Source organism: Neophocaena asiaeorientalis, unplaced genomic scaffold, assembly GCF_003031525.2.
Source record: "Neophocaena asiaeorientalis asiaeorientalis breed wild unplaced genomic scaffold, Neophocaena_asiaeorientalis_V1.1 scaffold515, whole genome shotgun sequence".
Taxonomy (NCBI): domain Eukaryota; kingdom Metazoa; phylum Chordata; class Mammalia; order Artiodactyla; family Phocoenidae; genus Neophocaena; species Neophocaena asiaeorientalis.
Window position 1 is genome coordinate 2978896 of NW_020175829.1, and position 19704 is coordinate 2998599.

General features: G+C 42.8%; 1 protein-coding gene across 2 annotated transcripts in view; it reads left to right on the top strand.

Moving 5' to 3' along the window:
• Positions 1–19704, top strand: part of SV2C (synaptic vesicle glycoprotein 2C) — a 171348-nt gene that overhangs the window by 128815 nt on the left and 22829 nt on the right. Inside the window, exons 4-8 of one of the 2 annotated variants that reach the window (XM_024732792.1) lie at positions 9661–9794; positions 10279–10368; positions 14958–15068; positions 15509–15597; positions 18657–18815. In XM_024732792.1, the coding sequence (XP_024588560.1) occupies positions 9661–9794; positions 10279–10368; positions 14958–15068; positions 15509–15597; positions 18657–18815 (583 nt within the window). Of the gene's footprint in view, positions 1–9660; positions 9795–10278; positions 10369–14957; positions 15069–15473; positions 15598–18656; positions 18816–19704 lie in introns of both variants that reach the window. The other variant, XM_024732791.1, reaches the window with a different exon arrangement.

The following is a 19704-nucleotide window of genomic DNA, read 5'->3' on the forward strand; positions in this document are numbered from 1 at the left end:
AGCCTTTAAAAATTGTGAATCACTGTGTTGTATACCTGAAACATAAAATATTGTACATCAGCTATTCCTAATAAAGTTAACACACGTTGTTCCCAGAAGAGAAAAACAGGAGATATTAAAATCATTTAACCACAGGGCATTTCCCAGTCAGAGGAGAAGAAAGCCAAAGCACTGGAACCAGGTCCTGAGGCCCCTGCTGGGTCAAGCAGACCCTGCTGTTGCTGGACCATGGAGAGATCCAAGGCTCAGGACTCAGGGCAGTGTCCATGACACACATACTTCAGTATTGCAGAAGTGGGCACAGCCCTACAGATCCATGCCCTCTGCACATCAGCCCTGTTAGGGTGAGCTGGACGAGGGATGAGGGCCTGGCCTAAAGCAGAGGTGGAAAGAAAGGAACAGGTTTGGGAGAAATACAGAAAATGGCATCATATTCTCAGGGATTGACTAGACACGGGGAGGGAAGAGAGTAGAGGCTGGCTTCCACATTCCTGGTCTGGAAGGCTGTGAGGAAGGAAGGTTGAGCATCTCCACCCGGGCTGGGGCCTTTCATGAAGCATCCTATGACCACAAACATCCTATGACCACAAACACCACAAAGATCAGAAGGCTCTTCTCTGGGTGGGTTTAAACGGGATACAAGTGAGCAATATCCAGCTATGGGGCTAATGGAGTGGACCTCTGCAGACTCATATTTCCACCCACTGTGCCTGGAAGCAGGGTGTGATGTCCCCTTCCTTGAGCTCCCAGGTCATTGTGATCGCATGCATTTCCTAGCCTGTTAGAATGGAATTTTTTTGACATAAATGACAAAACTCTATGGACCATTTTGGGCCTGAATCATGAGCTAAGCAGCTGTTTCGCTTGTCAAGCGTTAAACGATTTGTTCTGGGTCAGAGGCTACAAGGCAAGAAATGGGGCTAGAAAAACAGGAGCAGGTAGAGAGGTCAACAGTTAGTGGAGATGTATGAGTGTGACCTTTGGCACCAGCAACAAAGAACACTCAGGATGACCTCTGTTGTCATAACACGGGAAATACTACAGCCCCTTCCTCATCCCCACCCTGGGGAGAAAAACTTTTTTCTAAGAGTGGATTCCGTGAGCACTTCTGTGCTGTGTCATTAAAAATCTGCTGGAAATGAAGAGAGAGCTTTTACTGATCAGGAGCAAACTCTTGCTGACACCATGTGCAAAGAACAAAGAGACGTCTTCGTCTGGAATAGAATAGGGATCATGAAGTTGTATGGAGCACTGTTTAGAAAATAGTTTTTTAGGGCTTCCCTGGTGGTGCAGTGGTTGAGAGTCCGCCTGCCGGTACAGGGGACACGGGTTTGTGCCCCAGTCCAGGAAGATCCCACATGCCGCGGAGCGGCTGGGCCCGCGAGCCATGGCCGCTGAGCCTGCGCGTCCGGAGCCTGTGCTCTGTAACGGGAGAGGCTACAGCGGTGAGAGGCCGGCGTATCACAAAAAAATATATATATATATTTTTAAGGACAGCTGATTTGAAAGCAGATTGACTGATTTGCTAATATGAAAAATAAGTATCATTTCACTACAAGTTCTCTACCAACCTTTGGGCATTTGTGTCAGTACAAATTGTGGTTTAGAAGTTTGCTTTGTTCTGTTCAATTTTGAAAGTGTTCCATTTCTTACCATGGATCTATACTCAAGAGAGGTTTTCCTGTGGCTTCATCTGGTCCAGGCACAAGATCTTAGAATCAGAGAGAACCTGAGCCCCAGAAACGGCTTTAGAGTCTATTAGTCCAACTTTCTACCTAATGTAGGAATTCCCAATATTTATTTTTGTTTGCTTTTCAGTTTCCTAAAACGATGCCTGTTCACAAAATGAACATAGTTGATTTATTATTATTCGTCCATGGACATCAGCTTATGTAAGAGTTTATATATTAATATAAGTCTGCAAAACATATACAGTTCCTTTTTTTTTTTTTTTTTTTTATGTGGTACGTGGGCCTCCCACTGTTGGGGCCTCTCCCGTTGTGGAGCACAGGCTCCGGACGCACAGGCTCAGAGGCCATGGCTCACAGGCCCAGCTGCTCCACGGCATGTGGGATCTTCCCGGACCGGGGCACGAACCTGTGTCCCCTGCATCGGCAGGACTCTCAACCACTGCGCCACCAGGGAAGCCCTATACACTTCCTTTTAAATAAATATTTATGTGTGTAAAACAGAGAAGGAAAGTTAATGCATGCCTATATGTGCTATAAGATAATAAATATGAATATATTCAGTGTGTATTTACAGAGTAATGAGCTGCCTTTATATGCATTTATAAGCTTCATTTGTATATGGTCAAAATTTGACTATCCTATAGGCTATTGTGGTATATATTTATAGAAAAATTTTTGAGAAAATTTCAGTTGACCTACATTATTATTATTTATTATTATTTTGGCTGCGTTGGGTCTTCGTTGCTGTGTGCAGCCTTTCTCTAGTTGCGGTGAGCGGGGGCTACTCTTCCTTGTGGTGCTCAGGCTTCTCATTGTGGTGGCTTCTCTTGTTGGAAAGCATGGGCTGTAGGCACGTGGGCTTCAGTAATTACGGCACATGGGCTCAGTAGTTGTGGCTCATGGGCTCTAGAGTGCAAGCTCAGTAGTTGTGGCGCACAGGCTTAGTTGCTCCACGACGTGGGGGATCTTCCCAGACCAGGGCTCGAACCCGTGTCCCCTTCATTGGCAGACGGATTCTTAACTGCTGCGCCACCAGGGAAGTCCTTGACCTACATAATCATAGTACTAGTACTGTATTATTGTCTGTCTACAAAAGAAAATTCCAAAGGACCTTTGTTTAAAACAGACACACACACACTTCTCTCTCTCTCTCTCTCTCTCTCTCTCTCTCTCTCACACACACACACACACACACACACACACACACACACACACACACTTTATGCTGTCAGCTTTTTTCAAACCCTTGGACTCATTTCTGTCAGGGAAGCTTGGGAAGCACCGTGCTTGAATGAGTCTTACATGCTTTTACCAGGAACTCTTTCTGGAAAGGTCCTCTCATTCTTTCTTTTCATATCTGGAGCACTCACAGCAGATATACCCTGAAAAATAAGCCCATAAATTTCTGCGTTTCAGAAGCCACCAGGCAGTGTGCTTCTTCAAAAGTGTGGTTAGGATCACAAGTCAGAATCAGGAACCAGAAGCATAATGTGACTTCCTCCTGCTGTTGACTCTGGCTCTGTGCATTCCAAATGGCAGGACCAGAGCTTGGAAACAGAAATAGAGAAACCAGCAAGAAAGGTCAGCTTGTGGCCTAGGCCTGCTCTTAAGAGACAGACGACTACGACAGTTACTTGCACCCTCTCCCTGGGGTGTGTAATTCCAGTTGAATTGGCCCTCACTTCTTGAATGCATGATTTTGTGCTGCAGAGAGATCCCCACGAGCTCTGTGTGTGTGATTTCTTTGTGTATCACTGTTGGTAATAGCGCTTGTGCCATTAACGCTCAAGATGCAACTGGCCTTGGCCTGAGAATCCAAAATCAGACTGTGACTAGAGATACAGGTTTACAGATGAAAGATCTGTGAATATCATTTTCTTTCCCACCCAGAGACACCGAGGCACTTCCTCACTGCTCTCCATAAATGAGCCCTGTAGTGTCAATGTTAAGATTCGTCAGAGTCAGAATTAACAACGTTAGTTTAGTTCTGAAAGTTGTATATGGATGCTAAATACTGTCACAGTTATCATTCCAGTTTCCTTATCTCCTCTCTTTTCCCATCAGACCTTACATTTCAGAAAAATCAAAGGCTTGCAACTCTTTGAAAAGGTTTTTTCCCCCTCTGAGTAAAAAGTAATACAAGGTGATACAAAACTCAAAAATTAAATAATGCCAAAGCGAAAGGCCCCTAATAGCTCCCACCCGCTACCTTGAATAACCATGTAAAATAGTTGAGTATCTCTTCCTCCCACTTGTTTTCTAGATATAATGATATAGTTTATGTGTATATAAAAATGAAATCACTACTATTTACATTGGTTTGAAAAGGTTTTTTCCTCACTGAGCATGTTACTTGGACAGTTTCCAAATCAGTTCAGAAAAATCTACCTCACTTTTTTGCCAATAGTTACACTGTCTTCTATAGCATGGCTGTACCATAGTTTTGTTTGTTTGTTTGTTTGTTTGTTGTTGTTTTTTGTGTTTTGTTTTTTTTGTTTTTTTTTTGGCAGTACGCGGGCCTCTCACTGTTGTGGCCTCTCCCGTTGCAGAGCACAGGCTCAGCGGCCATAGCTGATGGGCCCAGCCGCTCCGCGGCATGTGGGATCTTCCCGGACCGGGGCACGAACCCGTGTCCCCTGCATCGGCAGGCAAACTCTCAACCACTGCGCCACCAGGGAAGCCCCTGTACCATAGTTTATTTACCTATTCTCTTCACCCTTGCTTTTCCCCCCCTTTTTTTAACAAGTGAGAAGAAGGTGAAAAATGTCTGCTGATATTGGCCACAAGGACTGTCCAGCTGCACCTGGTTGAATCTTATGGAGCCACAGATAATACTAGATGTGTGACAACCTGAGTTTCTAGCTGAGGATTAATGTTTCATGCTGATTAGATAGTATTTATATTTTAAACCAGTGACAGGTTGAGGGGATAACATTTTATTTCTATAAGAATAAGAGCAGAAATTCATCTGATCATTGTTCCCTTCCTAAGCTTGTTGGCCACTTGAGAAAATGTATTTGGAGCCACTTTTCCAAAGAGAATTTTAGTTGGCTATGTGCCTTGTGAGTGAAGACCACTGACACATAAATATAGGTGATTTATGTTTTAGCTATTGAGAACTGATCTCACCTATAGTATTTATTTTTATTAATATTAATTAATAATACTAATGTTTTAGGACATTTGTGTCTTGTACCTAAAATATGCCTTCTTACCAAGGAACCGGGTCATTGAAAATATCATACAACTATCAATCAAATATAGATCAATAGAGTAGGTGCCAATTCACCAGTACTTCAGGGACAGAGCCCAGAAAAGAACATGAAAGCCAGCATTCTTCTCCGTGCGGACCACTCTTCTGCCTTGGCACCTTGAAAGATTTCAGACAGTCAGGCAGCTGGGGAGGCATCTGGTTTCTGCATTCAGAGCACATCAGCTTGAGCCTGGTAAATGGCCTTGATTATCATGCAAGACACATAACACTCTTATTAGTGCCTCGCTGATGAGCGCTGCACAGTCACCGCTTTCTGTAATACCCTAATTGAGGTCCTTCCTTGCCTGGAATGTACATTATGTTTAGATAAATCCCTCAGTATGATATTCTAATGGGTATTTTAAACAAAGTCCAAAGGACAATTAGAACCACCGTCTCTGCAAGAATCTCTCTTTTTTTTTTTAAAAGACAAAAAAGGCGTGGTGCCAACATGAAGAAGAGAATCCATTTTACTAAGTGCGGGTGAATATCCGAAAGCAACAGCCGCTTTCCCAGTTGCATGTGGCTTGTATCACATTCTAGTCCTTCACTCCATGCTCGTGTCTCCCCACTTCCTGATGTTTGTGGTTTGGGCTTTGTGTCACTCTCAAATGAAAATGTAACTCATCTTGAAATGGAGCTGGGGAGGAGGGGTCCTGAGAATTCACCGCCGAGTTATGGCAGTCATTGTCACCATTCTTATCCTTCATTTTTAATCTAGGTTAATGGTATTTTAGTTTTACAAAGCATCTGCAGGGTCATTTCTTAAGACCCTCACTGTGTCTACCCCTCATTCAGGCCACAGGATATCATCCATCAGTCTCTCTCTCTCTCCGTACCGCCCCTCCCGTCCCAGGGCATATCCTAAAAGGGGAGTAGGGTTGAACTCCTTTCTAGGACTCCCTCCTGCTTCTAGGGCTCTCCTTTCTCTCTTCAAGTCAAATAGCTGTAATACAGTAGGAGAGAGTTGGGGATCGGGCATGACACAGTCAGTCCTGGCTGGTCTCTTCTGCTTCTTTAGTACTGATTTGAACTGTATCTCAAACTTGGATGTTAGAAATTTACAAATTTGCTCTCTTCGTTTTCATGGACCTGAATCAGACAAAAAATTTATCAAGGGCTCTTAAGAGAAGACTCCTTGGGATAGGTACCTCCACCCCTTCTGTACTCCCTCTGCACTTCCTTTAGAACCTGTTCTAGCATGAGTCATACTGTTTATCATGTCTGTTAACACATCTGCCTCTTCTTCTGTACTTTAGCTCCTTGAGGGCGGGAAATAAGCGTTAGCCTCTACATCTCAGCACTGTGACTAGCGCAGAGAGGCACTCAATAAAAGTATGAATGAATGAACAGAAAGTAAATTAAGGTATCACTAGGCATTAGGGAAGTGCAAATTAAAACCATGGTGAGATACCACTACACACCTATAGAAGGCCAAAATGTAACCAAAAAAAAAAAAAGAACTGGCAAAAAGGTGGTGGGAAGTGTGTAAAGAAGCTAGAACTCTCATATACTAGTAGTAGGGGGGCAAAATGGTACAACCACTATGGAAAATAGTTTGCAGTTTCTTATAAAGCTAAACATATACTTATTAAATGACTCAATTTACCCAGTCCTAGGTATTTACCCAAGAGAAAGGGAAAACTTTGGGATACACAAAAACCCGTCTGAAGTGTTTATAACAGCTTTATTTATAATCCCCTAAAAATGGAAAAATTCCAGCCGTCCTTCAGCTGATGAGTGGGTAAACACATGAAATATCCACACAGTGAAATGCTACTCAGCAATGAAAAGGAGCGACTATTAAAATGGGCAGCAGTCTGCATGAATGCATTATGCCAAGTGTGAGAAGCCAGAGTTTAAAAGCTGCGTACGATATACATCCATTTATATGACATTGTGGAAAAGGCAAAACTGTAGGGACAGAGAACAGACCAGTGATTGCCAGGGGTTAGGCATAGAGGAGGGGTTGACTCTGAAGGGGCAGCAGGAAGGAATGTTTCGGGATGATGCAATAATCTGTATCCTGATTATTATGGTGGTTACGTGACTCCGTACATTTATCAAACTCACAGAACAATGTAACTTAAAAAGTAATAAAAGGGCTTCCCTCGTGGCGCAGTGGTTGAGAGTCTGCCTGCCGATGCAGGGGACACAGGTTCGTGCCCCGGTCCGGGAGGATCCCACATGCCACGGAGCGGCTGGGCCCGTGAGCCATGGCCGCTGAGCCTGCGCGTCTGGAGCCTGTGCTCCGCAACGGGAGAGGCCACAGCAGTGAGAGGCCCGCGTACCGCAAAAAAAAAAAAAAGTAATAAAAAATTTTACTGTATACAAATTTAATTTGAAAAAGTAAATCAAAGTTGTTTTGCTGCTTAGTGTAGATTCAGAAAAAATGTCAAAACAAAAGTAGCCTGCAGCAATTCTGTACATGTTCAAGTACATATGTAAACACAAAAGGGTATGCTTATGTGTGTGTGTGTGTGTGTGTGCGCACGTGTGCATTTAACAAACATTTAAAGGACACTTCCTATAGACCAGGACTTGCTATAGGCACTGGGGTTATATTGATGAGTAACAAAAGCAGAATTCCTGCTTTCATGGTGTGGAAAGGGAGAGACAGTAAAAAAGTAAACAAATCAATGAATTCACAGCTTTAGACAGCAGTAAGTGCTGTGGAGACAATAAAGCAGGTCTTGATGATAAGAGTGGGATTGGGTGTTCGGGCCTCTCTGAAGAGATGACCTTAAACTGAGACCTGGAAAGTATAAAGGAGGCAAGCATGTATGCAAATACTCAGACAGAGCAGTCCAGGCAGGGAAAACGTCAAACGCAAAGACCCCGAGGGGACTCCTTTGAGGACGAGAAATACTGAAAAATCCTCTCACTTCAAAACTCATAGGAAGGCTGGCTGACATACAACCACCATCCTTTCAATGCATGGCTGGGCTTCCTAGGGAATAAGGCAAAGCCCCTAAAATGGAATTAAGCTTTGTGTATTCAGAGAACTTGAAGCAGGTCGGTGGGATGGACCAAGTGAAGGAGGGGACCAGCAGAAGATGAACTCAGATACGTAGGTGGGGATCAGTTTCTGTTGGCTCCAGCACTTTTAAAAAAGAATTCCTTTACATGAAGCTCTTAGATCAAATGTGAAGTGAACAAGGTATGTTTTCTTAGTTCCATCATATGATTTCCTCTGTGTTTTGGATATCTGAGACGTTTGAACTTCTGCTACATAAAACATTGAGAGGAGGCATCCCCTCCTAAAGTTTATGTTGTAGTTAATTTAGCAGTCCACATAGTCCTCAGGTATTAAATTCCCAGAAAATGCTTATGAATCTAAGATTGATGTAGCATGTTTATATGATGTAGGTGTTTATATGATTTATCAACAAAGCCTGTGTTTGAGTAAGCACAGACATGCGGACATGTGTGGTATAAGATTCTGTCTCAGATCCCAGTGGAGAAGATTCTGGTGCCTAACTTCAGCTGTGTGGCCTTGAGGAACTCATGGCACCTCCAGAATCTCACTTGGCTCCTGTGCAAACAATGAATAATTATACTAGTCTCCCAGGGATGGAATGTAGACTATCTGACTTTTGCTCACAGCAGCCTTCTAAATACCAAGAATTGCAAACATTAGAATTTCGCCTCACATAATTAATCTATGCCTCCATCAATCTCTTCTCTGTTTTCAATTAGATTTGATATGCTTCATTCTTTCTCCTTTAGAGTCATGGTGGAATTTTGCTTTCAACCATTTTACATTCATTCAAATATTGCTTTTCTTTTAGTTCTTGAGAGATTTCCATCGGTATCCCGTTCGCTTGTTTTCATTATATTATAATAAAAACCTGTTTAGAAATTTAAAATTCTCTTGATCTAGTGTATGGCATGTGCGTGTGGAAAGGTTGGCAAATGCCAGTTCTTAATCATTGCACTGGTCAGCATGCTGGCAGGAAACCAGTGACACCCTCAGAGGGGGTCGCTGAAAAGAGCTGTGTGGGAACAGTTAAGAGAAACCAGTACAGAATAATAAAGTACCTCGGAGCTAGCAGCAGAAGGGCGTCCTGTGCCCACTTATGCCTCAAAGGGCAAGGAGAGACAGGGATTGCCAGAACCTGACAAGAGCTGTGGTTTCACGAGAAGCCTCCAGGGGATGAGCACACCCACTGTTAAACCTCCACGCAGCCAGGAGGAGGGGAGAAGGGAAGCAAGGGGAATAAATATCCTGCACCCTGCTGCCACCCTCTGTTCTCCTGCCAGTGCTTCCTTTATTCAAACCCAACTGGAAGCTCGTGGGCAAGGGGGCCAGTTGGTATGGTCCATGGAGGGCCATTTCCTGGCACACAGCAGAGACAAGAGTGCAGAGTGGTCTGCTGGAGACAGAAGATACCCAGCCCAGGGCTCTGTTGGAAAAACACTGTCCCAAATTCATTTACCTTGGCCTTTGGAGTTTGGTAGTTCAGCAACACACCGCATCCATAGGTGCAGACCCCTTTGATTCCAAGCATTTTTCTTCCCAGCACTGCTGTTGGCCGTCTTCAAGCTGAACTGGTCACTGTGGCTGATGCCCATATCAGCTCATTCTTCTGGGGGTGATAAGATTTTACTATGAGTCAATTTGAGGTATGGACGCTCACAGTGACGTGGGACCTCGCTGTCCCAGCAGGCAGTCTGGAGAGGGCTCTCCTCACCCCTCCTGTCTTCCTTTTCCAGGATGGAGCTTCAACATGGGGTCCGCCTACGAGTTTCATAGTTGGCGTGTGTTCATCATCGTCTGCGCCCTTCCTTGCGTCTGCTCAGTGGTGGCCCTCACGTTCATGCCTGAAAGCCCACGGTTCTTGTTGGAGGTAACGCTCATCATTACAAATACTCAAAGAAACCGCATACAGTGGAACGAGTCCCTTCTAATTCTAGGAAAGTATGTTTGCCTCTTCGGTGGTACATTTTTCCTTCCTACTACGGAACCATGGAGGGTTTGGTTTCATGGGGTCATGCTTTCGACAACCAGCATGTGGAAAAGTTGCCTCGTGGCCAGAAAGCACTAACGTTCCTCCTCAAACAAGTCATTTCCCTCAACGAAGAGAAAGTGGCTTCTTGTTTTATAAATGAACCTTACTATCCAAAGGTGCTATGTCTAGTTAGAGGCACATCCCTTGAGCTGCTAATGCACTCCAGGATATCCAAGTAGCCTGTGGGTTCCAATGGGGCGAACCTAAATGCATTTGTACTGTTACACCCAATTGGATCTGACGATACCACGTGGTTATTGGAAAATCAGGGAGTATGTGTGTTTCACCACCTGGCCCTTCACTGCCTACTCCTATTTCTTAGGTTGGAAAACATGATGAAGCCTGGATGATTCTGAAGTTAATTCATGACACAAACATGAGAGCACGGGGTCAGCCTGAGAAAGTCTTCACGGTGAGTACTGCTTCTCAGTGAATCCTCCACACCAGAGGTCGAGAAACCTTTTCTGAAAAGACCTGGTTGTAAATCGTTCTCTCGTTGCACCAGCCGCTCGTCTTTCATACTTGCCATTTTACCTATGCCTGCCGTGTTACTGTTGTATGTGCTGTTCCCTCTGCGTGGCATGTTCTTCCATCCTCTAGTTACACAATTTATTCTCAACGGGAAAACTAGTCTAAACTAAGGAAAATTGGATGCATGGAATTTTTTGGAAAGAACGATGTTTTTTTTTCCCCAGCACCTCCACCAAAATAAAAAAGAACAGTGGTTTTTAAATCCTTTGATATGTGCAGCATAGACAAAAAATGTTTTGTCTAAAATAGGTTTAAAGGGGACATAAGCAAGATCTTCAGTGTCTTATAAATAATATCAATTTTAGTTCTTAAAATAAGTCAAATAGTTCCTGATTAAACAGTCCCCTGAAACCTTATTTATTCATTTCATGTTTTAATAGGAAATGGATTTTTCATAGTGTGAAGATAGACTTCAGTCTAGCCTCTGTTCAAATTATCACAGATTCTCAATTAATAAAAATTTTTTCTGCAGTGTAATGGAGAAATGAAGATCAATAATGGATGTCCTCCACAGAGGCCCTGGGAGCCTTTGACTAGGCCCTTCTTTTGAGTAAATTAACAATAAAGGAAGAATTTTTTTTTTTTTTTTTGGCTGAATCCCACGGCATGTGGGATCTTAGTTCCCTGACCAGGGATCAAACCCGCGCACCCTGCAGTGGAAGTGCGGAGTCTTAACCATTGGACCACCAGGGAAGTCCAAGAAATTTTTTTAAAATAAATTTCTTTCTTTCTTTCTTTCTTTAAAATTGATTTATTTTATTGATTTATTTTTTTTGCTGCATTGGGTCTTTGTTGCTGCGCACGGGCTTTCTCTAGTTGTGGCGAGGGGGGCTACTCTTTGTTGCAGTGTGTGGGCTTCTCATTGCGGTGGCTTCTCTTGTTGCGGAGCATGGGCTCTAGGTGTGCGGGCTTCAGTAGTTGTGGCTCACGGGCTTAGTTGCTCCACAGCATGTGGGATCTTCCCGGACCAGGGCTCGAAGCCGTGTCCCATGCATTGGCAGGCGGATTCTTAACCACTGCGTCACCAGAGAAGCCCCAAGAATATTTTTAAATTAAAGGATCATAAGGCAAGAAGAATCTTGAGATGTTATTTAGATACTCAGTGTCCCTAACCCTTCTCAGCTAGATGAGGATAAACCTTTTACCCAAGACTTCTGAGAAGGTGTCTCTGTAGGGCCTCATTGCCCTGCTAACCTGCTTTTTCTTCCAGAAGATCTGAGTTACCAAGTTCACTCATGGTCATCCACATTAATATTACTGTATAAAGGTTAAGTGGGAATAAAAGAGTAGATAATTTCAAAGTCATTTATATGTAACTTTCAAAGTCATTACATGATTCCACCATGACACATTTGTCTTTTTCCTTGTTATATCTATTGATACAATACAGTGAATTCATATGCCTTCCTTCTCTCCTTTCTAAGCTTTTCTTCCTATGTGCCTACTTTAAATATTGTTTTGCAGGGCTTTATTTGCAGCTAACTTCCCTTTTAACCCTGCACACTCTCCTTAGCTTATCTCAGCTACTTCCGAGATCTCTCTCTCCTAATGGACAAATCTCCTGAGCTCCAGATGTGCATGTTGAAGGTCTTTGTGGCCATACTCCTGTGTACCATAGGCCCTTCAAATTCTGAATTTCTAAATCTGAACTTCTCACCTTAAGAGTTTCCAAACCTCTTCCTTGTCTAAAATTCTATCAGCAAGTACCATCAGCAGCACCCAAACCAGAGCCCTGAAAACTATCCTATTTCTTTCTTTCCTTTATCTCCAGTGTGTCCAAGAAATCACTGTGTCCTATTATCCGCCATCCTAAATATCTCTCATTATTGTCTCTTACCTTTCCACCCTTCCTGCCACTGATTTGGTTCAGTCCTCCTTACTCACTGCCCTCTGCCCTTGCGCTATTCTTCAGGAATAGCAAATGCTATGTCGTTTCCAATGCACTCTTTTCTCTCACACCCCTGGACATTTGCACATGACATTCCTCCCACTTGGAATGCCCTTCAAGTAGTTGACACACATGGCAAATGACATACTTTTCCATAAGCTCCAACTCAAATTCCACAGTCCATGAAGGCTTTTTTCTCACTCTCAGGTCAACTTGGGTGTTCTGTACAATATGTCTCTCCCATCTGATAATAGATTTCCGTTAGAGTACTTTCTAATTTGTATGGTAATTGCTTGGATGGTGTGATGTTTTATGTTTGCATCTCCAGGGTCTAGTGCTAGGCCTGGCTCCCCATGGGTGCCAATGAAAGAATGCACAAACATTGATGAGTGGAGAAGAAGCCTCCCAAAAGTAATATGTCAAGTCAGAATGGCTATCATCAGAAAGAATACAAATAACAAATGTTGGCGAGGATTTGGAGAAAAGGGAACCCTCGTACACTGCTGGTAGGAATGTAAATTGGTGTAGCCAATGTAGAAAACAGTATGGAGTTACCTCAAAAAACTAAAAATAGAACTACCATATGATCCAGCAATTCCACTACTGGGTATATATCCAAAAAAAAACAAACACTAATTTGAAAAGATAAATACACCCCAGTGTTTATAGCAGCATTATTTACAATTGCCAAGGTATGGAAGAAACCTAAGTGTCCAGTAACAAATGAATGGATAAAGAAGATGTGATATGTATATATAATGGAATATTACTCAGCCATAAAAAAAGAATGAAATTTTGCCATTTGCAGCAACATGGATGGACTTGGAGGGCATTATGCTAAGTGAAATAAGTCAGAGAAAGACAAATACTGTATGATATCACTTATATGTGGAATCTAAAAACTACAACAAGCTAATGAATATAACAAAACAGAAACAGACTCACAGCTACAGAGAACAAACTAGTGGTTACCAGTGGGGAGAGTTAAAGGAGGAGGGGCAGTATAGGGGTAGGAGAAAGAAAGGGGTTATTATGGGATTATATGAAATCACTTGTGTGAAACTTTTGAAAACTGTAAAGCACTATAGAATTTGATGAATCCTTCATTCAATACAAACAAAAAAAAAAAAAGAAGAAGAAGAATACCCCTGTGATTTAAAAAAAGGAATTCTGGAATATCACAAAATAATGCCTACATGGATGATTTGGAGCTGACTCTGTTTGGAATCCCAGACATTAACTCAGACATTATTGTCATTAAATATGGGCATCTTTGTTTACATAGCCATGAAGAGGCTACTGCCCACCTGGTGTAATTTGAAAGATACCGAGGGTCCCCAAATCACCTCTGTCAAAAGCCAGTCTTGGCACCCGGAGTCTCATGATAGAAGTGCTCCTTTGGATGTTGGCAGGCTCTCCAGAAAGATCTGTTCAGGAGTTATCCCTGGCAGGGGTAACATGTGTACACATTCCTGTGTCTTCTCTCAAGTGTATCAACAGCAGTTAGATGTTGACTCACAGGGTCAGATGGGACAGGTCCACAAAGGAACCATGCTTTTTTTTCTCTCTCTCTCTCTTTTCAGGCTTCATTCTCTGTGTTGGAAGCATTGCTTCTCCTGACTCTTCGTTCTTTTCCTTAGCAAAAGGAGGCTAGTTTAAGTCATGGATACAGCTTCAGGCTGATCCTCCATCGTTTCTTCCCCTTCTAACCTTGAAGAGCCCGTGTTGAGGCTTGTAATTGAAGCTTATTCACTGGACCTTACCTCATGGTCACCTGCGGGTACTTGCTGACCAGGCACTGTCAGGGGCTGTGGGAGAAGGAAGCAAGGGTCACAGGGATGCTCTAAGAATGGAAGCTTGATGGGAAAGCTTTAAGAAGTATGTTTAGGGGCCAAATTCATCAAATAAGCAGATTCCAAAGAAAAGTGTGTTCAGTCATTTTAGTCTAAGCAAAGTAATTCTTAATCCAGAAGTGAATCTATCTGGATGTTTAATCTGCTAATGTATGCCTTTTTAAAAAAATTTATTTTATTGAAGTACAGTTGATTTACAGTCTTGTGTTAATTTCTGCGGTACAGTAAAGTGATTCAGTTATACATGCATATTCATTCTTTTTCATATCCTTTTCCATTACGGTTTATCACAGGATATTGAATATAGTTCCCTGTGCTATGCAGTAGGAGCTTGTTGTTTATCCATTCTCTATATAATAGTTTGCTTCTACTAATCCCAAAATCCCAATCCATCCCTCCCCAGCCCCCTAATGTGTGCCTTTTTACTAGTGATTCAAAGGGTATTTTGTTTTCATATTATTCCATTACTACTTACTCTTCCCCCTCTTCTTTATGGTATTCCCTCCCATTTGTTCTTTTTTTTCCCCATTCATTCTTTATTCAGTTCTTTTGAGTCTGTGTACTTACACCAGTGGTCTCATATATGTATGGATACCTGCTTGTGTATCAAATACCTGCTTCCTTTTTGTTGGAGTCAGCTTTCACTCCTTTCAAAACAAATTGTAAGCCTAAACTCCGCCAACTTCAGAGAAGAGAACTCAATACTTTGCCCTCTGTTGCTCCTTACAGGTAAACAGAATCAAAACCCCAAGACAAATAGATGAGCTGATCGAAATCGAGAGTGACACAGGAACATGGTACAGGAGGTGTTTTGTTCGGATCCGCACAGAACTGTATGGAGTAAGTAACAAGCCCAACCTGACTTGCTGGCCAACTTGGTACTTGAGGTTAGTCAGAAACAGGATTGACTCAATCTGTCCTGTGAATGGGGTTCTTCCCCCTTCTGCCCAGGACACCCGATTCCTAGAGTAGGACCAGGTAATCCCTTGGGATTAGCGGGGTTACCAAGACATTCCCTCTTTGGGGAGGGAAGGTATTAGGCAAGGAGTCCTGGCAGTGATGGGGTACACTGATGTCTTGAGTTACTTTGTCCATTGGAAGCTGATAAATAAAAATTACAAAAACCAAAAATTTGGTTTCCTGTAGCCTTTAGCTTTTACACTGTAATTTCAAATGAATCCAGCCCAAAGAAAACTCAACATTTTTATAATTTGTTGGAGGGGGTTGGGAAATGCAGTTGATTAGGTAACTGCCTAAGAAAACTCTCTAATATTTCACAGATTTGGTTGACTTTTATGAGCTGTTTCACCTACCCAGTCAAGGACAATACCATAAAGCTTACGATTGTTTGGTTCACGCTGTCCTTTGGGTAAGTGATGCCTAAATTCTTGGTGAGTGAAATCTTTAAATTTTCACACTGTAACTCCCAACCACGCTGCTTTTCTTCTTATACTGTTTGATGCTGTTAACCTCTACGAAAGAATTTTTTTTTTCATTTTCCATTTGCTGGCAATTACAGTTTTTATCACCCAGTCATTTAATTTACGCTGTCATAAAGAAGCGGGGGTGGCAAAACCAACAGTGCTGGAAAGTTCGATAAGCCCGCGAATGGTTGGCCCCCATGATTTCTCCACCCTCCTCTCCTCACTTGTGCGGCCCCAGCCCACCGGCCTCTTTGCTCTTCCTCAAATGTGTCAGAACTTTCTTGAACATGTTCCATCTCAGGCCTTAGTCCTGCCCCCAGACATGGCCTGGCTCATTTCCTCTCCTCCTTTGAGTCTCTCCTAGTGTGTCACCTTCTCAATGATACCTCCAGAAGCACCTTTTTAAAAACTGCAGCCCCTCAGTACTCCCGGTCCCCTTCTCAGCTTTATTATTCCCCATCGTACCTTCTAATAGACAAAAAGCTTTTCCATTCTTTTTTTCTTTTTTTTTTTGCGGTATGCGGGCCTCTCACTGTTGTGGCCTCTCGCGTTGCGGAGCACAGGCTCTGGACGCGCAGACTCAGCGGCCATGGCTCACGGGCCCAGCCGCTCTGCGGCATGTGAGATCTTCCCGGACCAGGGCACGAACCCGTGTCCCCTGCATCGGCAGGTGGACTCTCAACCACTGCGGCACCAGGGAAGCCCGCCATTCTTTAAAGAATAAAGAAAGCTCTGTCCTCCTCCTCTGGAAGCTCTGTGAGAACAGGGATTTTAAACTGTTTTGCTCACAGATATATGGCCCTGGCACATAATAAGTGCTCAATAAATAAAACCACCATATATGTATTCTAAGAAAAGAGGAGGTAGGGAGAACATTTCAGAATTTTTGTTGCAAATGGTTGACATACTCACTTTAGAATATGTGTATACAACTCGATTTTTTCCTAATTTATTGTTTTTTAAAGGCAGGTAGATAATACCCTGCACTTTCAGGTCAATAGGCTCTGGTAGAGCCCAATATTTATGCTGCAAGCTCCATGTCTTAACATCCCTAAATGAAAACCAGTTAGTGATCGCAGATGACCAGCATTTCCCAGAGCTGTGAGTTGTAGTAAAGGGAGAGACCAGGAAGGTAGGGGTTGTTCTGCTGTGTGACTTGGGGATACTACCAAGTTTTAGTTCCTTATTTCTAAATTGACAGGGTTGACTTAGAACATGTAAAGTAACTCCCACTCAAGTTCTAAAAAACCATTGATCGATGAAGGAAGAGAGGGCTGAAAATTAACGAGTATTAAATGCCTACTATGGGGCTTCCCTCATGGTGCAGTTGTTTAAGAATCCGCCTGCCAGTGCAGGGAACACAGGTTCAAGCCCTGGTCCAGGAAGATCCCACATGCGGCAGAGCAGCTAAGCCCTAGAGCCCGTGAGCCACAACTACTGTGCCCACACACCACAACTACTGAGCCCGCGCACCTAGAGCCCGTGCTCCGCGACAAGAGAAGACACCGCAATGAGAAGCCCTTGCACCGCAACGAAGAGTAGCCCCCGCTCGACTCAACTAGAGAAAGCCCGCCCACAGCAACGAAGACCCAATGCAGCCAAAAATAAATAAATTAAATTTATTTAAAAAAAAAAAAAAACTTCGTCTTTTGAGCACTCACTATGTGCTAGGTACTTGGCATTCCATTTAATCCAAGCAACTACCCAGGAAGGTGGGTACTACCATCATTCCGATATTAGAGATGGGGGGATAACTGAGGCTTTTATAACTTGCCCAGGATCACATAGCTGGTAACTGGCAAGGCCAGGATTCAAACCTAGCATATCTACCTGCAAAAGTTACGCTCATGACCACTTCTTTCCCTGTGTAGCTCAATGTAACCAGGGATAAGCTAGAGCAGTGGTTCTCAAACTTGAGTGTGCGTCAGAAGAGTTACACGAAGGACTCCATCCCACAGTTTCTGATTCAGCAGGTCTGGATGAGGCCTGAGAGTCTGCATTTCTAACAAGTTCCCAGGTGATGTTGATGCTGCTGGCCCAGGGACTGTGCTTTGAGTGGCAACCACCAGTTTAGAGCAGCATTGTCCAGTAAAAATATGTCAACCACATGTGTCATTTTAAATGTTCTGGCAGCTGCATTTAAAGAAACAAAAAGGAAAAGGAAACAGGTGAGACAAATTTTAATAACATTTTATTTCACTCATTTTGTCCAAAATATTATCATTCTGACATTTAATCAATATGAAATGATTAACAACTTAATTTTACGTTTTTTTTCCCCATAAGTATTCAAATCTGGTGTTTCATACTCATGGCACATCTCATTCAGACTGGTCACATTTAACTGCTCAGCAGCCACATGTGGTTAGTGGCTGCTGTTATGAAGGTCACAGCTGTATGACTGAGCTGTAAGCTGTTAGAATAGCACACTAGAGGCAAGAGGCAGAAAGTGGGCAGTAACCTGGCTTTTCCAATGAATTACTTAAATGGCCTTTTTTCCAGCCTTGAACTTCTTTGAGCGTGGGCTCTGCCCCTAGGCTAGCGGTACCATAGTAGTGTAGGAACCAAGAAAGTTTGTGCATTAATAAAGAGGTCACTCTTTAAGGGCCCTCACAGTCTGGGGACCCCAGGAGTTTGTAGCTCCAGACTAGGAGATGGGGTTCTTCAGTGCAGCCTACGGGGATGAGAAAAACATCAGGGCCAGGATGCCATGTGCTGGTGTACAAGGGGGTTCTTATGCACGTCTCTTCCCAAAGGAAGGGTTCGGGAATTACGGACCTGTGGTTCTCCAGGGAAACCCAGGCTGTCCCTCTAGCATGATTTTTGCAGACTTGTGATGAGGATGGTCCAGGGAGATTACTGTTTGATGGTTCATAATGCTACAGGAGGCGGGTCCTAATCAGCCGTGCTTCTCCAGAAACCACTACCTCTGAAAATGACAGAGATGGTCATGGCCGCTAGGGTGTCGGCACCTTTGCAAACTCACATTTCTTTGTCTTTGCAGGTACTACGGTTTATCCATTTGGTTCCCTGATGTTATTAAACATCTGCAGTCGAATGTGTTGAAAGATGTAGATGATCCGTCAGGAAAATTTTCAAATTTAACTACTAACTTTACAACGACAAATAAGATTGTTTCTGGACTGGAATGGGACAACGGCAGGTCCGGAAACATTTAAATCCTTTCACTTCCTACCTGGTCTCAAAAATGTATTTCTTATTAGCCTTCACGGCACTAAAATATGAATAGTTTTTTTAGTTTGTACATGTAGTCATTTTCAGACTGAATTTAAATACTTCCAAATGGCGTTTAAAGAAAAGGTACACGTATATCAGTTATAACTACTTCTGAAACTGAGCTGCTTCATATTTATAAAGAAATGGAATTGACTGGTGTGAAAAGAAAATTCAGAGAGACCTTGGAAAGCAAGCAAAATAAGTTATGGAAGAGAACAGTGAAGATTATGAGAAAATAAGATAGGTTATAGCATTATTTAACTCAGAGAGGAAATCTGCCCTGTAATCTCATGCCTGTTTTTATCTCTGGAAAAGGGGACCACTTTTCAGATTTCCTTCCTTCTCCACTATGCTGAATCAAGAATTGGGGTTAAGTTGTATCAGGAAAAGTTTCAATTAGAGAATAGGAATGATTCCCCAAAGTTAAGAGCTTTGAAAATATGGAATAAGTTAGCAAAGGACATTTTTGAGTATGGAGTCTGAAACGCCTCTTGATGAGGAGAGAGAAGTGACTCCAAAGGTGGTTGTGGTTTATTTTTTCAGAGAGGGAAAGGGGTAGACAGGGTCCTCATTTCTACCCATTATTTATTATCTGAGCAAATAATTGCTGGTATGAGTTCCTGTTAGTTTATATCATTCTTAGGAAATTCTCCCAGTTTCAAAATTAAAGTAAAACTCTAAAAAAATAAATGATCAAAGTTTCCCTGGGCAAAAACTAGTTTGGAAAGATGAAAAATAATACTGTGGGATGCTTATGATTTGTGTAATGAAAAGGAGAGTGACCAACCAGGAGATAGTTGTTTGGATCAGCAATT